This window comes from Calonectris borealis, chromosome W, assembly GCF_964195595.1.
Source record: "Calonectris borealis chromosome W, bCalBor7.hap1.2, whole genome shotgun sequence".
NCBI lineage: Eukaryota > Metazoa > Chordata > Aves > Procellariiformes > Procellariidae > Calonectris > Calonectris borealis.
The window spans coordinates 24,967,985-24,985,416 of NC_134351.1; the positions used below are offsets into that span (position 1 = coordinate 24,967,985).

Sequence of the window (17,432 nt, forward strand, 5' to 3'; positions counted from 1 at the left end):
GTCGCACTGATCACACAACGGGCCCAAATAGGAAACCCCAGTCTCCCAGGAATCTTGGAAGCGATCAGGGACTGGCCAGAAGGCAAAGATTTTGGAATATCGCCAGAGGAGGAGGTGACACGTGCTGAAGAGGTCCCACTGTATAATAAACTACCAGAAAATGAGAAGCAATATGCCCTGTTCACTGATGGGTCCTGTCTTCTTGTGGGAAAGCATTGGAGATGGAAGGCTGCTGTATGGAGTCCTATACGACAAGTTGCAGAAACTGCTGAAGGAGAAGGTGAGTCGAGTCAGTTTGCAGAGGTGAAAGCCATCCAGCTGGCCTTGGATATTGCCGAACGAGAAAAGTGGCCAGTACTTTATCTCTATACTGACTCATGGATGGTGGCAAATGCCCTGTGGGGGTGGTTGCAGCAATGGAAGCAGAACAACTGGCAGCGCAGAGGTAAACCCATCTGGGCTGCCGCATTGTGGCAAGATATTGCTGCCCGAGTAGAGAACCTGGTTGTAAAAGTACGTCACATAAATGCTCACGTACCCAAGAGTCGGGCCACTGAAGAACACCAAAACAACCAGCAGGTGGACCAGGCTGCTAAGATTGAAGTGGATCAGGTGGATCTGGACTGGCAACATAAGGGTGAATTATTTATAGCTCGGTGGGCCCATTATGCCTCAGGCCATCAAGGAAGAGATGCAACATATAGATGGGCTCGTGATCGAGTGGTGGACTTGACCATGGACGCTATTGCACAGGTTATCCATGAATGTGAAACGTGCGCTGCAATCAAACAAGCCAAGTGAGTAAAGCCTCTTTGGTATGGAGGACGATGGTTGAAATATAAATATGGGGAGGCCTGGCAGATTGATTATATCACACCCCCACAAACCCGCCATGGCAAGCGTTATGTGCTCACCATGGTGGAAGTAACCACAGGATGGCTGGAAACATATCCCGTACCCCATGCCACCGCCAGGAACACCATCCTGTGCCTTGAAAAGCAAGTCCTATGGCAACATCGCACCCCAGAAAGAATTGAGTCAGACAACAGGACTCATTTCCAAAACACCCTCATAGACACCTGGGCCAAAGAGCATGGCATTGAGTGGGTATATCACATCCCCTATCATGCACCAGCCTCCAGGAAAATCAAACGATACAACGGACTGCTAAAGACTACACTGAGGGCAATGGGTGGTGGGACATTCAAGCATTGGGACACACATTTGGCAAAAAGCCACCTGGTTAGTCAACACTAGGGGATCTGTCAATTGAGCTGGCCCTGCCCAATCCAAACCCTTACATACTGTGGAGGGGGATAAAGTCCCTGTCGTGCATATGAGAAATATGCTGGGGAAGACAGTCTGGGTTACTCCTGCCTCTGGCAAGGGAAAACCCATCCGTGGGATTGCTTTTGCTCAGGGACCTGGGTGCACTTGGTGGGTGATGCAAAAGGATGGGGAAGTCCGGTGTGTACCTCAAGGGGATTTGATTTTGAGTGAAAATAGCCAATGAACTGAATTGTATGATGTTAATTGTTATATGATATCGTATATCATTATTTCTATGGTTGCTATCAATGGTACAGCAGTAAAAATCACCCAGACTAATGAAGAATGAACTAACTCCGATGAAACCAAGCGAAGTGCATCGACAACAGAACCGGACGATCGCAGCAATACTGAAATGAGATCTGGTTTCAGGATGCAACAGCCCAACACCACACACCATCTCTCCTGCCCTGAAAGACTGTTATGACAGATGGAGCCCAAAGTCGTGGACCAAATGAACTCAATGGACGTTTTGAGGGATAGTCCATAGACTAAGGGAATGATATCTGTGTGTGTGTATATATATATATATATATAAAAAAAGAAAGATGGTGGTTATTAATTGAAATGTCTTAAAAAATGTGAGACCTAAGCATGACGTAAATGGTATAGAATAAGGGGTGGATACTGAGAGCCAGCCCCTCTTACCCTTCCGATTCTCTCCCCGTCCCACTGGGGGTGGGGAGTGAGCGAGCGGCTGCGCAGTTTTTGGCTGCTTGCCAGATTAAACCACGACACCCGTAGACTAAGGGAATGATATCTGTGTGTATATATATCAAAAGACAGGAAAAGTGGTGATGATCAATTGGAATGTATTGGAAAATGTGAGACCTGGGCATTACATAGATGGTCTAGAGTAAGGGGTGGATGCTGTCCTGGTTCCGGCTAGGACAGAGTTAACTTTCTTCCCAGTAGCTGGTGGGGGGTGCTGTGTTTTGGGTTTGGTATGAGAGGAACGTTGATGGCCCATTGATGCTTTGGTTGTTGCTGGGTGGTGCTAGCACCGGGGACTTCTTGGCCTCCCATGCTCTGCCAAGTGCAGGGGAAGCTGGGCAAGGGGGAGCATAGCTGGGGTGGTTGACCCAGCTCGCCAGTGGGGTATTCTATACCATCTGACATCATGCTCAGTATAAAAACTGGGGCGGGGGGGGCTCTCCACCCATTCACGACACACGGTCGGGAAGTGGTGAGCAGTTACATTTTGCGTCGCCCGCTTTGTATATTCTGTTATTGTTATCATTGTTATTATTACTGTTCTACTTTGTTTTATTTCCATTATTAAACTGTTTGTATCTCAACCCACAAGTTTTCCTACTTGTGCTCTCCCGATTCTCTCCCCCATCCTACCGGAGGTGGGGGGTGAGCGAACAGCTGCGTAGTGTTTAGTTGCTGGCTGGGTTTAAACCACGACACCAATCCTCTCTCTCTCATTTGAGACAGGAGAAAAAGTTCCTTGATATTACAATTACTGTGTTAGAATTTGTGTGGCTTTTGGTTAATTTATACCAAGAAGTAAGTTAAAGAAAGCTAAGGCTATGAATTGGATACTGTTTTATTTATAAATATCCACTTTATTTCAATTCTCTTCTAAAAAGAGGTCTTCAGGAAAAAAAATACAATTTAAAATATGTGTAAGTTTGGCTGTAAAAACCAAACATATAAGTTCAGTTGAGCACAGTGTAAGAAACAAGCTTTTTTTTTTTTTTAAATTAACAACATATTTACATGTTCATAAAAATCAATTGAACTGGAGTAGATGTTTTGTGTTTGTCACCAATATTTTATTGTAACTGGTAACTTGCATGCTTTAGAAGAAGAAAAAGAAAACAAAGTTCACTATATATAGCCTTCGTACCAGCTACTTGACTATACACAAGGCATAATGATCATAACACAGCCTAGTCTCCATAATAATTTGTGCACAAAAAGACACCAGTCATTATGTGAACATTACAGTGATATGACATCACAAGTCCAGTGATAAGTCAGCATAATAAAAAACATATTTATCTACTGCAAATGACATTGTTTTTTAAAAACAACAATAAGCCTTTTTTCAGTAGTAACTTAACCAGAGCCTGGTGCAGAGAGTTGTTGTGTAGTTAGAAGTCTTTTAAGGGAAGCAACCTCTGCAGATAAGTTTGTTATGCCCTGCTTTAAATACAGGTTCTCTGACTCAGAGACATTGAAGATACTGTCTTTTATTTCAACAATTTCAGTTTTGCAACCACTCTGAATTCTTACATTGAGTTCCTTTTGATGCCAGAGTTCTGGTTTGAGAGACCAGTCTTGGATATTAGTCACTTGAACTGAGAAAGGAGTGTGAGAATAATGCACCAAGTTTTCTGCAGTGTGTTTTTCAAGCTCAACATGTCTTTTTGATGACATATCAATAAGTGATGATAGTTTCTGTGCAGCATCATAGTCATCATCTACTGCTTCCACTTTAACTTGCATGGCTTTGGCTTTAATTCGAAGCTTGTGAGGCAAAGCTGAAGAATTTACTTCTGGAACTTTAACTGTTGCACGAATATTTTTATGTTCGACTGTGGAATGGATTGGACCCTTAGGAACCTGCTGTTCATCTTCTCCATCAGATGACTTTCCAACTGCACTGTCATCAGTTTCTGAAGTTCTGGGGGAATTACTGGAGGACCTATTGACTTGGAACAGAGGAGGAGAATGTGAGTACATGTTAAAGGTAGTTCCCATGTAGTGTGGATATATGGATGCTTTCTGTGAACTTCTGTCATCTCTTGGCTCCTGTTTTATAATCTGGAACTTATTTTCAGGACTTCTGCAGTTGTTTTGCATACAACTTGATTGAGTATGCTCTACTGATGACATTTCAGACATAGAGCTTTGAGGAGAATGTTTAATGACAGAAATACAACTGCTACCAACTATAGATGGTTCATGTTCATCCACAAATGAGTTAATATTTGATTTGGAACTTTGATAATCTTGGAAATACACAGCTGTTGAGCTACTGAGTTTCTGTATCTCTTGGACATAGGCTGCAGAAGTAATTAAACCAAACTTCAGCTTCAAAGAAAGCAGCTCTGCCTTCAAAGTGGCATTCTCCTCTCCCAATGCAATTAGTTTGTTCTCTAAGACAAGGTCATTCAGTCGTCGTTTTTCACGAGATCTTTTAGCAGCTTCATTATTTTTCCGCCTTTTCTCCCAATACATAGCATCTTTCTTTTCATCTGGAATGAATTCTCGCTTTCTCCGGCAAGCTGAAGATTTGCTTTTTCCACTACTTGCTTCAGTGAGTAGTATCTCTTCATTTGTAGACAATTCTTCAGACACTTCTGCTAAAGTAGACTTAAGTACCATGATTTTGTCCACATTGCTACTTGTGTCAACAGGTCCATGTTCCTTTTTAAGGGTCTGCATTTTTCTCAGCTGCATCAGAAACAATTTGTAATAGATCTACAATGAGCAACAGAGCAAGCTATTTCCCCAGTACTTCTCATACCACAACTTAATGCAGTACTTTGAAATCCACACATATTCTTCCTGTTGTTTCATATTCTCAAACAGAAGTGTCTAGATCCAATTTTCTTGGTAGAGGTGATGAGAATCTTCTAAATAACCTTCAATAAATAGAGAATTTGATTACTGTTTAGGAATTGCTGGTTTGGTGCATTCAAAAGTAACTTTCAATGAAAAGATTAGACTAGCATTTGATTCATTAAACCTGCTGTAATATGAAGGAAGCCTGACACTGAAACAACTGATATTCTAAGCTTTATGATAACTAGGTAGCAGATTTGCTTCCAAAACAAATACAGTATGATCCAAGGGAAATGAATAAAAAAATTATATATTTGAATTTTGATCTGACAATAATGTCACAGAACTTTCCATAATATCACTGACCAACTTAAACCTAGCACTTAACACTGCTGAACACCAGACATGTTGATGAGCAGCACTGGAAAGTATTTTGTCCTTCCAAATTAAAACATCTCTTCAGAAAACAGCTGTGATGCGTGATTTGGCAATGCTATATATTTGGGTCCTCCACAGATTAAAAATAACAAGCTGATTTAGAGAAGCTAGAGTGCTTTCTATTGTCTTAAAATAACACTACTATCCATTAAAGTTACTAAACATTTAACTACTGCTTTTGTATCCTGTAAATTTTTATATATATATATATATAAAAAATGTGTGTTGTGTGCATGTGTGTATACACACATGCACACGCTTCAAGTTTTAAAATCCCTTTTTGATCAATCATATCAATTCAAACTAGTAAATGCACACATAATTCTGGCAAATACAGAAGCAACATGTTTTCTCTTAAATAAGACTGTTTCAGGACAAGAACTATGTCTTTGTATCTATCTGTATGGTCTCCAGCTCAAAGTGATGCCACTTTGGTGTCTGTCCAACAGTACAATTTAGGGAACATATTAGTAATGATAGTAACTGATAATAATAAAGAGCAGAAAGGTTTTTTTCTAAACGCATGCAGACCATAGGCATAGCTCATCAGTATGATCTTCTATTTAATCAATGAAAATCCAATTGCAAGTTCAAACAGTCTCATGCAGCCAGATACTGGTGTTGACCTACACTTAAAATCCAACAAGCTGCAGAGTTCATGTCCCTTGCTTCATGGGCCTTCTACAGTTTGGGGCATTCGAGGGCATAATCTGCTTGTTTTAGCACTGGTAACTCCTGTTTTGGCCAGTCTCCCTCCTGTACACATTGTTCCTGGCACAAGTAGAATGAACGTAGAATCGGTAGCTTGTAAGTCTACAGTAATTATAAGTGTGTATCAAAACAATGGTGGTTTTGCATGTAGCATTCAACTCTGCTTTCATCTAGAGTACATCAGTAAAGTAGTCAAGACAAAAGTGTAAGCCACATGTTTTATGTCAGTCTTACTGGTTTGATATTTATGTAATTAGTTCTAATGCATTGCTTTAGTCAGCTAACAAAACAACAATAAAGCTCTAGCTCTTTCCACATATTCCCTGAACACTTTTATCACAGTAACTGAAATTGCTGCTTTACAAACAGGACTCAAAGCCCTAGTTTGTTAATAGTTCTCCACGTGGATCAGCCCAATACTGAGTCTGTAAACAAATTAAATTCCATCTGATGATAACAGCAAAATGTCTTCAATAAAAATGGCCATTTCACTTCACTTGCATTTTATAATTCCACTGGAAAACATCAGTATTTACACATAAATTAATGAACTGTAATGATTCCTCTGATTATATTTCAAATTCCAATATTTTCCCTTATGATTAATTTTTCAATTGCTTTATCACTCCCTCATAAAGTATTATAAAACCAACATTTAATAGTACCTTACATTAGTCATTATTAAAGATTTTTTTGTTGTTGTTGCTTGATGTTAATGACATTGAGTGCCAATGTAACAGTGTAATAACACTCGACCCTATCAATTACAGATCCAGTCTTGCTCCCACAGCAATTTTGCCATTGGCTTCAATAGAAGCAGGATACAATCCCAGATCCAAATATTAATGAGACTTCCATAGAATTCATACTATTTAAGCAAGAAATTACATATGCAGTAATCAGGAAAATTTAATTTATCCATGTCAAAATAGTACATTAAGAATCTGACCCTGGGGACTTGCATATTCAGATTGTAATACTTGAAATGTGTCAAAGGGTTGTGACCCAGTCCTTTAATCTTGTCTCTGTTCTTTGTAATTTAATTAAATAAGTCAGTTCTGCTTTTCAATACACACATAGGTCTCCACACATACATACATGTTTCTCCAGAGTAACTGCATATTATTATTTGTATTTATCAAAATAATTCACATTATCTCCAAGATTAATTTTTCAAAACGTATTCTATAACGAGATATCTAATTATTTAATTCTGTTGCTGTAACATTTTGATAGCAATTCTAAAAAACTAAATTAAATCCCATTTCAAGCAGTCAGATGCTTTCAAACAAACTTCACTTTTGTAAAGCTGTGTCTACAAAATTTACCTCAGTTCTTAAAAAAAAAAAAGGAAAATAAATGCAAAATAGCTTCCCATTTTAAAGAACCATGCATTTATCGCTGTCTTTTTAATAAACAAACAGCTCAAACCACTATGTAGCAAAGTGTCAAAAAACAATAAAAGCTCACATTGATATGTGTGCACATATTTCTAGTTGTTGTTTTCCATGTTCCACATATGTACCATTAATTATGTTATTGCTAGCATTCTGTCAAAGGTTATGTATTTTAAAAATTTGTTCACATACCAGGGCTGGTATAGAACCTGCTCATAGATACCCAAACATGACCAGTTTGTACTCTGTACTTTGAAAAATTGAAGGACATATTTTGTACTTTCTATCTACAAAGCATTTTAAAAACATTTGCTAACTACCTCAAGACTTTTATGAAGTACAGAAATAATATTATGCACATACAGGGGAGGAAACCGAGTTTAATTTTAGTTGATGGATACACAGCCTAACTAAACACTGCTTAAACATTTTGGAGCTACTCTACCACTACTGCTTTTCATAGACAAGAAGTATGCCGTGAAATTCTGCACCTTTCAGGTCTATAATAATTAAGAAATCCTCTTTAACTGAGAACGTGGCCTCCAAAGCCCAAACCAACTTCTACTGAAATCATCCAACATACTCTTTCTTGCCTTATATCTAGCACCTTCAGTGAAATTCTGTTCCTGCTGAAGAAAAACTTTGATGCCGACTCCACTGGAATAGTGATATTATCCCTAGATTTGTGGGCAAGAGGGTCTAGGCAATGGGGAGCAAATGAAGTTCAAACTTTCTGGAAACACTGGGTAACTGGATGTTATGCTATTATAGGTTATCCAAGATCAAAGAAGGAAACAAAATTTACAATACCAATGTTACCACCAATTACTGCTGAATCCATTACAACAACATGGAGAAATACAGAACTATTGCTCCTGCATTAGGGTTCCCTTTTCTTACAACTTAATAGGCATTTTAAGTGTTTATGGTTCCAGGATCAACATATAATAAGATCAGTGGAACACTGATGATGATGCTTCATACAAGATGAAGCATTTTTGATAAAATGTTGATTTTCTTTGTCTTATTGAAAGAAAATCATGGTAGGTGCCTACACAATATAATTTATGCAAACATCAAGAATCATTCATTTATTATGACACTTTTCAATCAAATATAAAAAAAATGAATAAGCTCATCATGGCACTTGGAATACTACTGCACTTTCATATTACCCAACTCCAAGTTGTATCCAGAAAGTTGATGTCATATGTAATTTATATAAAAGACTTTCATTGTTAGGAAAATTAGTTAAGTTACTGTTTATCCTAATCACTACAAATTAACTCATGAAAGTATAGTTTTCTTCCCAAAGGTAAAATACACAAGTTATGAAAGTAAAATTATTATTTGGAGAGATCTAAACACATGCCAAAAATAGCTGTTGCTCAGAAAGGTCAGTCAAGGTTAACAGGTGTAAATTCAACCTACATTTTCTTCAACTTGCTTAGAAAGTCAGTATAATTCTATCGGACCTGTTCAATTTGTCCAAAACCAGGAAAAACTTTAAATATTTATATAAAGTAATATATAAATTACCTTTGCTTCTCTGAGTTTTAATTATACATATATATCATGCCATTTTATTTAAATATCACATCATTTGACAGTAGGAAAAACTAGATTGCACAAAGCAATAACTTAATAGTAACAATGTTCTGCAAATAAAATCTCAGCATCCCTAATTTCAAATACTGAAATTCATTATTTTGTTTTATTGTTTTCCCCTAATTAAGGGCCACAAAACAAAAATACAAAATCAAATGTTAATTGTTATGACAAATAGCTTTCTATTACTGAACTCTTTCACGTGGGTACAAATGATGTCGCAACAAAAAGTCTGAGGTCAATCAAAAGAGACTTCGGAGCCCTGGGAAGAATGCTAAAAAATTCGGGAGCACAGGTAGTGTTTTCCTCAATCCTCCCAGTAATAGGGGGAGACTTTGGAAGAAACAGGCGAGCCCAGAATATCAATACCTGGCTCCAGGACTGGTGCCTACGCCAAAACTTTGGGTTTTTAAACCATGGAAGAGCCTTCGAGAGACAGTGGGGCTCAAGTTCACACTGGAGTTCCAGCCTGTCCAGTACAGCAGCACAGAAACAGCAGCGATGCCCTGGCCATCTGCCAGCCCAGGCGCATCGCCATTGCTGTTATCAAAATGTTCCCAGGCACAGCACAGTAAGATGATAAGCAGTACAGCAAGCAGCAAAAGCAAAAAGCAGCCACCAACGAGCACTAGACTCTAATACACAGTAAGGCAAGCAAGCCCCATGGCAAGCACAGGAGCCTGCCAATTAATAGCTAAACAGCAATAATAGCTATAAATTTGATCTAGCACATTCCAATCAAATCTGTCATTATCTCGAACCCTTTGAGCCACACGTTGGGTGCCAAAAAGGACTGTTGTGATTTAACCCCAGCTGGCAACTAAGCACCACACAGCTACTCACTCACTCCCTCACAGTGGGAAAGGTAAAAGTGAGAAAACTCATGGGTTGAGATAAAGACAGTTTAACAGGTAAAGCAAAAGCCACACACGCAAGCAAAGCAAAACAAGGAATTCATTCACTACTTCCCATTGGCAGGCAGGTGTTCAGCCATCTCCAGGAAAGCAGGGCTCCATCACGCATAACGGTTACTTGGGAAGACAAACGCCATCACTCCAAACGTCCCCCCCTTCCTTCTTCTTCCCCCAGCTTTATATGCTGAGCCTGACGTCATATGGTATGGAATATCCCTTTGGTCATTCGTGGTCAGCTGCCCCAGCTGTGTCCCCTCCCAACTTTTTGTGCACCCCCAGCCTACTCGCTAGTGGGGTGGTGCGAGAAGCAAAAAGGCCTTGACTCTGTGTAAGCACTGCTCAGCAATAATGAAAACATCCCTGTATTATCAACACTGTTTTCATCACAAATCCAAAATATAGCCCCCTACTAGCTACTATGAAGAAAATTAACTCTATCCCAGCCAAAACCAGCACAAGTCAAAATGCCAGATTCTGCACCTAGGATGGAGTAACGCCAGGCACAAGTATAGATTGGGAGAAGAATGGCTGGAGAGCAGCCCTGCGGAAAGGGATCTGGGGGTGCCGGTTGACAGCAGACTTAATAGGAGTCAGCAGTGTGCCCTGGCAGCCAAGAGGGCAAACTGCATCCTGGGGTGCATCAAACACAGTATAACCAGCCGGTCAAAAGAGGTGATTATCCTGCTGTATTTAGCATTGGTGCGGCCTCACCTTGAGTACTGTGTGCAGTTCTGGGCCCCACAATTTAAGAAGGATGTGAAGGTACTCAAATGCATCCAGAGGAGGGCAACAAAGCTGGTGAAAGGGCTGGAAGGCATGTCCTATGAGGAGCAGCTGAGGACTCTGGGTTTGTCTAGTTTGGAGAAAAGGAGGCTGAGGGGTGACCTCATTGCTCTCTACAGCTTCCTGAGGAGGGGAAGTGGAGAGGGAGGTGCTGATCTCTTCTCCCTGGTATCCAGTGACAGGACGCATGGGAATGGTTCAAAGCTGCATCAGGGAGGTTTAGACTGGACATTAGGAAGCATTTCTTTACCGAGAGGGTGGTCAAACACTGGAACAGGCTTCCTAGAGAGGTGGTCGATGCCCCAAGCCTGTCGGTGTTTAAGAGGCATTTGGACAATGCCCTTAATAACATGCTTTAACTGTAGTCTTACAAATATCAAGCATGGACCAGACCTTCAGCTGATCTAAATTTATATAACTCTATTAAAAGGCAGTAGAATTATGTCAGTAAATCCCAGCTGATGCTCTAAACTTGCATCTTATTATATAAAAACTTAAGTACAAATATATAAAATAAACATTGCCTGTAAAAAATCTTGATCTCTACCACTCACTGCAAATGAAACTGAGAAATAGCAATCTTTAGAGCTCTAATCCTGCAAGATAGTCCAGAAGGGAAAACTACTCCACGCACAAAGCTTCATTCTCTTTATTGAGAGTCCAAGTGTTCGGTTCTAATCATAAAAGGAGGTCTTGCAGGACTGGCATCTATATTGCTAACTGCTGTGAAGCCATCTCTATGGCAAAAACTGGTTTATTATTTAAATACTTTGGGGACAGAACTGAAAGCTACACCAAGATGTGGCAACTTACAAAAAAAAAAGGAAAAATATTTTAAATAAGGCTTTCTTTCCAACAAAAAATAAATCGATTTATATAATATCTGTGACCAGATTCAGTCTCAGAGTATGCTAACTTGGACATGGATCAATTCAACATGTGAATTAGAAAAAAAAAAAAAAAGCAGGATATTTAACAAGGTCCCAATACTAATCCATTTCAGGTATACCTTTAAAACCAAAAAGTTTTCAGAAACATTGCTTCTATTACATTTTTAATAATATCCAAGTATGCCCTTGTTTACACAGTCTATTTTTGACAGTCATCACCATCAATATTAGACAGTTACAAATATCTTGTTTGAAATTCCTCCCCCCCAAACACTATAAAATACTAACACTGAAATCAACTGTCATTTTGTCATAGAATGAGCCACAGGAACTTGCAATTTTTTTCCTATTACACATCCTAAGCATATTTATATCTCATAACTGACTGTAATAATCATGACAAGGTCACCTAGAAGAGTCAATTAAGCTGAGGAGTCAGATACATTGCTTAACAGAGTGTAATAAGACTCAACTGTACACATTATTGCATCATAGTGATGTTATAACAGCAGCAAGATTGCTGTCTGGAAAAGGAAACTATTGCTTAAAATTGCTTATTAACCTTGGACAAAACCAAAACAATATTCCCAAGAAATACCAATAGATGTATTTTAACTACCCAGGGATGTTCAAGGTACTGACAAGTTATTGTAACGAAGGAGGAAACATCATAGAGGAAGGTAGCGAGGGTGCCATTCTCTATTTCCTCCATAAAAAATTTCTCAGAGGAAGAGGTATAATTGCTAATGGTCTCCATGAGGTGGTACCCGAAGTACAGTCACAGCTTCATTACAAATCCCAAATACCAGATAACCCCCAATGCCAGTGTTTTAATAACAAATCTCCCAGGCAAAACATCACTAATCACTGCAGAGCACAGCAGACTACAAAACCCAACACCAATCTTTAACATGTACGGTAAAAGCAAGAGCATGGTGCAGATCAGATAAATTACTATCGAGAACAGATGAATCAATATTGTGACCAGCAACTGTTAACAGATATAAATTCCTTAATATGCTCTAGTTAATGTGTTATTATCTCAAACCCTTTGAGCCCCTTGTTGGGCGCCAAAAAGGACTGTCGTGGTTTAACCCTAGCCAGCAACTAATCACCACGCAGCCGCTCGCTCACTCCCCCCACCTCCAGTGGGATGGGGGAGACAATCGGGAGGGTAAAAGTGAGAAAACTCGTGGGTTGAGATAAAGACAGTTTAATAATTGAAATAAAATAAAGTAAAATAGTAGTAGCAGTAATAATAATAATAATAGAATATACAAAGCAAGTGGTGCACGATGCAATTGCTCACCACCCGCTGACCGATGCCCAATCAGTCCCCGAGCAGCAATCGCTGCCCCCTGGCCAACTCCCCCCAGTTTATATACTGAGCATGACGTCATATGGTATGGAATACCCTGTTGGCCAGTTTGGGTCAGCTGTCCTGGCTATGCTCCCTCCCAGCTTCTAGTGCACCTGGCCAAGCATGGGAAGCTGAAAAGTCCTTGACCAGGGTAAGCACTACTTAGCAACAACTAAAACACCAGTGCGTTATCAACATTATTCTCACACCAAATCCAAAACACAGCACTATACCAACTACTAGGAAGAAAATTAACTCTATCCCAGCCGAAACCAGGACACAGCCAAAGCATGGAAAATATTGTTCCTTCTTAGGATAAGATAAGCTGTGAAGAGGTCATGTAAGTTCCTATTGCTCATGGGAAGACTCTAAGCTTTTTGACACCTTTCAAATCAGGTCCTTTAAAATAAATAAATAAATTCCAAAAGAAACTTGAAGCCTTGAAGTCAAATTCAGGAAGCTGTGTATTTTGAAAGCTAGTTAACAGTCCTTTAGAGAATAAGATGAGTTAAAAATAGAAAATAAATAAGAATGGAAAATAAAGGCAAATCATTTTACAAACTGTTAATACTTCAACAGCCAAATAAAGACATCTGCAATGTGAGAACTCATAATGATATATTTGGTAGTGCCAATGATATTAAGGATCTTCAATCAGTAATCCTTGATTTGGTTGGTTTAAATCAGGTCTTTGGACCAAAACCTGAAGCCTTATTCATTCAAATTTCTTATCTAAGTCAACATTTTAATTGAATAAGGATGGTAAAACTAATGCCCATAGCAATATTTTAAACTAGGCAACTAGGCTCTGGACTGAATTAATTACTGAGGAGAACAAAGATGACTCAAAGTAGGTTACATACATACTAGTGAACACAATGAAACTGAGTGCAATCATTCAAATTATAAGGACAAGGAAAAAAAAAATCTTTTTTTTTTTTAAAAAACACAGTAACTCCAAACAGCTTTACTATGGCAAAACTGTACTCGATCCCAACAATCAACCAGTAGAAAAGTTTGTGCATGTTATCAAAAATATCACCTTTAAAAAAAAAAAATATTTTACTGTTACTACCTACAACAGTTATACTGAATGTACCACCATGGTTGTGATACTAAATTTTCACTTTGGAGGGTTTAGTCAAAAACATGGTAAATTTGGTTTTGTCTACTTAGAAGACCATTTTAGGCATGCACACACACACACAAATTGCCTCATATTTAAAGACAAGTTATCATCAGCAACTTTCAAGGTAGCCTTCTGTCAAGGACAGAGCACAAGATGACCCCAGAACACAGGACTTCCAGCCACAGCTTTTGCCATTGAAATGTCGAAATGACTTGCCAACAACAGAATTGGGCAATGGCCAGTTTTCATTGTTTGTGACTTAAGGAGAAATCCTAAATATTCAGATCGGGGGGGGTGGGGTGGGGGGGAAGGGAGGATTTCTACTGCCTATCTGTGAGCCGTACCCTTCCTACAGTGGCACCCAACCTGTGGCAGCGGGGCACGGCCGAAATCCCGGGGGAAGGAGGAGGGGTGCCCCTGGGCCGCCGGGCGGATAGTGGGAGAGGACACCTGCCCACGGGAAGACCCTCGGGCAGGGAGCTCGGGGCTCTCTTTATCTGATTCGCCCTGACTGAAAGCGGCGGTCAGACATGACATCCGCCCCACCGCTACCCGCCCTGCGGCCCACCGATGCCCCCACAAGGGGGAGACGGGCGGGCGGGGCGCGGCGGCGAGGCGCCCCCCTACGTGACCGGCGGTGCATGGCGCCCGGCCCGCTCTGTTCAAAGCGGCCCCGCACTATCACCCCTCCTGACCTCGCAAGCCTCTGCCGCCGTGCCTGCCCCAGCCCCAGAACGGCGGGGCGCGGCAGTGCCCTCAGCCCTCGCCCGCTGCCGCACGGACGTTGGAAAGGTCCCGGCCCGCCGCCATCCCCAGCAGGAGAAGGATTAGAGCAAGCTCCGCGCCCCGTGTTGTGCAAGTCCTCGGGGCGGTCAGAGCCGCCGGGACGCGGTATCGGGACCCCCCCACACCATACCAGCACTGCTGCGATACTCCCTTCGGTAGCATTCCCCGTGACCCACAGCGCACGCATTCTGGTCGTGATCATGCACCAACTAACCGAAGATTAGTGCTACCGAGAACGTCATACTGACCTACTTTTGTTGTGTACCACACTAAAATGCCCGATTTCATGGGACTGGGGTACTCCTCTGCCCCCTGGGCCTGGCGTTACTTCTTCACCCGAGCCCACTACAGCTGTCACACGGGCAGGCCATCTCACTTCTTCAGCGCTGTTGACATTTTCTTAAATTCATTCCTCTCTTAAATTACATGTTCCCCTCTTTTAAAAGGGTGACAAGTAAAAGCCAGTACCAAAGAAATTGTTTAGTGTCTAGGTAAAATGCCTTCCTAAAAATACAGCCTTATCAAAAGAGCTCTGAAAGCATGGAGTTCAAAATCCAAGCAAATGGCCTTGAACGTCTATATGCACAGCTCTGGAGAAAAGACCATGAAGTCACAACTGCTAAAATGTGATAGGGCTAAATACAGATTAACACAAATTTCATTTTAAGGTACACAACACACGGTCAGCAAGCATGAGTTACCTCCCCACTTACCGAGTTGTCTACTTTCCTTATTAAATGTACTTTAACAAAATCTGTTAGTTACATTTTTAAGCGCGATTGTCCCAGTTTCTTTGTAGCAAGATTATAAAATCGTATAATTAGCTCCTTCTTCCTAGCCTGACTGCCAGCAAATTCTGTGGTTACATAATGCAACATTTCCAGGAACTATTATGTGATCGGTCCCGTAGGGTCTGAAAAACAGCAACAAAAGTGACGAAAAAGGCTTAGGCAAACACAGCCTAGCAAAACACGGGGGCCGTGGGGCAGACTGCTACCATTAATTCAATTTGCCCACAAACAACATCCCTCAACACCGTATGAAAATGGGATCTCTCCGGCGGCCTCTGACAATCCATCGGCACAAAACTCCGATTTTTTTCGTAAACGCACAAAAGGGTTGTAATTAACGACCTAATCCTTAACTCTGCACCGAAATTACCATGGCCTTTCATACTCACGCACACGTCGTGCCTGCTACCTTCAGGCGCCGAGCCCCGGCACTGACACGCCAACAAAACGTTATACACACAAACACAGCAAACAGCTCCCCGCCCGCCCCCCACCCCCGGCTCCCGCACGTGACGGCACTCCAGGCGCGCATTCCTACCTTCAGCGCAGCGCGGTAAGCGGAGCATCCCCTGCACCTGGCCGAGGCGAGGCGGGTAAGGACGGGCAAGCAACAGTGTCTCACTTGTCCGGGAGCAGAGCAACACGGAGCGAGCGAGGAACCGTGTAGCAACATGAAAGGATGTATGTTAGTAGGTCAGAACTACGCACGCACGCACGCACGCACGCACTCTCATGGCCGGCCGGCCGGCCTGTCAGTCAGCTGCAAGTGACAGCAGCAACACCCCAATCCACGTCGAGCACTCTCGGGGGATGGCCAATGGAGGCTGCCGGGGGACGGGGCTAGACACCCCGCCCCTTGCGCCGCTGAGGCTGTGTGTGGTACAGTAGGTCTCTGTGCTAGGTATTGCATAACCCTCCAGGCGGGGGGCAGCACGCGGAAGGGGGGCAGCGTGGAAGGGGGTGTCCTTTCCAGCGTTCTGCGGGAGCGGTGGGGCGTGTACGGTGGGCTTCCGCTGGGCCAGGGCCGCGAAAGGTTCCGTGCTCCGTGGGGGTCTCAGCAGGCTGGTGCGCGGCTGCGCGCATGGAGAGGGCCTCTGCCCTTATTCCGAGGAAGATTTATGCAGAGGTTTGAGTGCTGTCGGTTTCATTGTCAGGGAAAATTAATTGAGCTGTAGCTCTCACAGCCTTACCCTTTACTTGGTATATAGTGTAAATATATTGTATCTGACCAGAGTGTAAAAATAAAAACCTCAGATCTGGCAGAAGCATTATTGTTTCAAAGTAATTGCACAAGACTGAAAAACTGTGTTTCTAAGGCACATATCTGCCATCTAGCCATGGCATATGGGTAATCCTCCAATTAATTATACTTAATCTTTGACTCGCAAACAAAAAAAAAAAATAAAAGAAAGAGAAAAAAAGAAAAAAGAACTTGCTGAAGATATGCTGGCTAGGTGTTGGGTGTGTTCCCTGCTGTTACGCCACTTGACATTTTGTGCTATGAGCTACAAAGCTTACACTGTATACATCAGAGAGTACAGCCAGTGTTTTCTTTTACTGATCTTCAAGGATGAAGGGTTTTACTATATTTCTTCCACTGACTTCATCACTGCTCTCATCCCAGTGCTGAAATGCTCAAAAGTGAGGAAATATTTTGGAGAACCCATTTACATTGCTTCTAATCCCACTTGCCGTAACAAGGTAATTCCTCGATAGGGACTGTGTGCCTGCCTGCAGTTCAACATCTCCCAAACCCTCAAACCATACTTCTCTTTGC

General features: G+C 41.6%; 1 protein-coding gene across 4 annotated transcripts; it reads right to left on the reverse strand.

Annotated features, from left to right (window-relative positions):
• Positions 1 to 3,088: 3,088 nt before the first annotated feature.
• On the reverse strand, positions 3,089 to 16,403 carry LOC142074779 (nuclear factor interleukin-3-regulated protein-like). 4 transcript variants are annotated; one of them, XM_075135648.1, is made up of 2 exons: positions 16,194 to 16,403; positions 3,089 to 4,928 (listed from the first exon to the last, which is right to left on the reverse strand). In XM_075135648.1, the coding sequence occupies exon 2, from the start codon at positions 4,741 to 4,743 to the stop codon at positions 3,397 to 3,399; it is 1,347 nt and encodes a 448-aa protein (XP_074991749.1). In that variant the 5' UTR covers positions 4,744 to 4,928; positions 16,194 to 16,403; the 3' UTR covers positions 3,089 to 3,396. The 4 variants fall into 4 exon arrangements, with proteins under 4 accessions (XP_074991749.1, XP_074991750.1, XP_074991748.1 ...); XM_075135649.1 differs by lacking the exon at positions 16,194 to 16,403 and adding an exon at positions 16,049 to 16,124; XM_075135647.1 differs by lacking the exon at positions 16,194 to 16,403 and adding an exon at positions 16,045 to 16,124.
• Positions 16,404 to 17,432: the final 1,029 nt, after the last annotated feature.